The sequence below is a fragment of the Muscardinus avellanarius genome (assembly GCF_963383645.1).
Source record: "Muscardinus avellanarius genome assembly, chromosome: 9".
NCBI lineage: Eukaryota > Metazoa > Chordata > Mammalia > Rodentia > Gliridae > Muscardinus > Muscardinus avellanarius.
The window spans coordinates 90,477,196-90,478,754 of record NC_137795.1 but is presented as its reverse complement, the minus strand read 5'-3'; the positions used below and the strand labels follow the sequence as shown (position 1 = coordinate 90,478,754).

Here is a 1,559-nt window from a genome sequence, read left to right as displayed (position 1 = left end):
CCGCGGAGTTTTCGGCGTGCTGCGATTACCTGGCTCGCCGGCGGCCGCGGGCGCGGAGACGAGATAATTTCCCAGGCTGCTAAAATGCCCTAGGGCGGCCGGGGTCCTGCGGCGGGCGCGGCGGCGGCGGCGCGGGCTGCGCTCGGCGGCGGCTCGGCTCCGGCTCGGCTCGGCTCCGGCTCGGCTCGGCTCCGGCGGGACGGACGCGCCCGGGAACCCCCCCGCCGGCGGCCGGCCGCGCTCGGACCGCGCTCGGCGGCGGCAGAGCGGGGCCAGCATGTCGGCCGCCGTGGCGTGCCTGGACTACTTCGCCGCCGAGTGCCTGGTGTCCATGTCGGCGGGCGCCGTGGTCCACCGCCGCCCCCCGGACCCCGAGGGCGCGGCCGGCGCGGAGGTGGGTGCGGCGCCGCCGGGCTGCGCGCGGCAGGGGCCCCCGCCGCCCCCGGACCCCGACCCCGACGCCGAGGCGGGCGGCGCCGCGCCCCACCTGCTGGCCGCGAGCGCGCTGGCGGATCTGCGCGCCGGCTCCGGCGGGGGCTGCGGGGAGCGCCCGGGGGCCGCGCCGCGCGCCCCCGCCGGCCCCTACGACCCGCCCCGGGGCCCCAGCCCGCCCCCGGGCCCCGAGCTCGACCCCGGCTCCGGCGCGGAGGAGACCTGCGAGCCCGCGAGCTCCCGCGACGCCCCCGACCTCCCCGGCGCACCTGCCGGCCCCGGCTCGCCGGAGGACCCCTGGGGGGCGTGCGGCGGCCCCCCCGGGGAGGGCCCCGCCCCCGCGGCGGCGCCGACGTCCCGGAGGAGGCCGGCGACGCCCGCCGCCAAGCGCCATCAGTGCCCCTTCCCGGGCTGCACCAAAGCCTATTACAAGTCATCGCACCTCAAGTCCCACCAGCGCACCCACACGGGGGAGCGCCCCTTCTCCTGCGACTGGCTCGACTGCGACAAGAAGTTCACGCGTTCGGACGAGCTGGCCCGCCACTACAGAACGCACACGGGCGAGAAGCGCTTCTCCTGCCCTCTGTGCCCCAAGCAGTTTTCCCGGAGCGACCACTTGACCAAGCACGCCCGCCGCCACCCATCTTATCATCCTGACATGATCGAGTACCGGGGACGTCGCCGCACTCCCCGCGTCGACCCGCCACCCACCAGCACCGAGGAAGGCACCGGCTCCGGCGCTGGCTCCGCCTCCAGCTCTGGCCAGGAGCCCGGCCTCCCGGCCAACCTGTAGGACGGTCGTTGCGTCAGTTTACCCCCTCCAGGACGCTCTCCCAGGCCATTGTCTTGCCCTCCCTCTTCCCATCCCTCTTTTCCAGAGTCATTATACCAAGGCACAGACTGGTTCCTCTGCTCTGAGGGTGGGTCCAGGCAGGCATGCTGGACTCTGGGGAGGGACTGGGGGCCAGAAGGTAACGGGAATTCTTGCAGCACAGATATCATCCTAAAAGGAGGGGTTGCCTCAAGACAGCCCCCGGGAACTGGTGAGAAGGGCTGAACTCCGGTACTCTCCAGAGTACTGAAGATTCTCTCCTTCTTGGAGCCAGAGGTGTGAACCTGGAATTCTC

At 73.5% G+C, this 1,559-nt stretch overlaps 1 protein-coding gene across 1 annotated transcript; it reads left to right on the top strand.

The window, feature by feature from the left end:
• Positions 1–277: 277 nt before the first annotated feature.
• On the top strand, positions 278–1,225 carry KLF14 (KLF transcription factor 14; the record flags this gene model as incomplete). The annotated part of the gene is made up of 1 exon (XM_080701230.1): positions 278–1,225. One exon carries the CDS (start codon positions 278–280, stop codon positions 1,223–1,225), a length of 948 nt encoding a protein of 315 aa, XP_080557356.1.
• Positions 1,226–1,559: the final 334 nt, after the last annotated feature.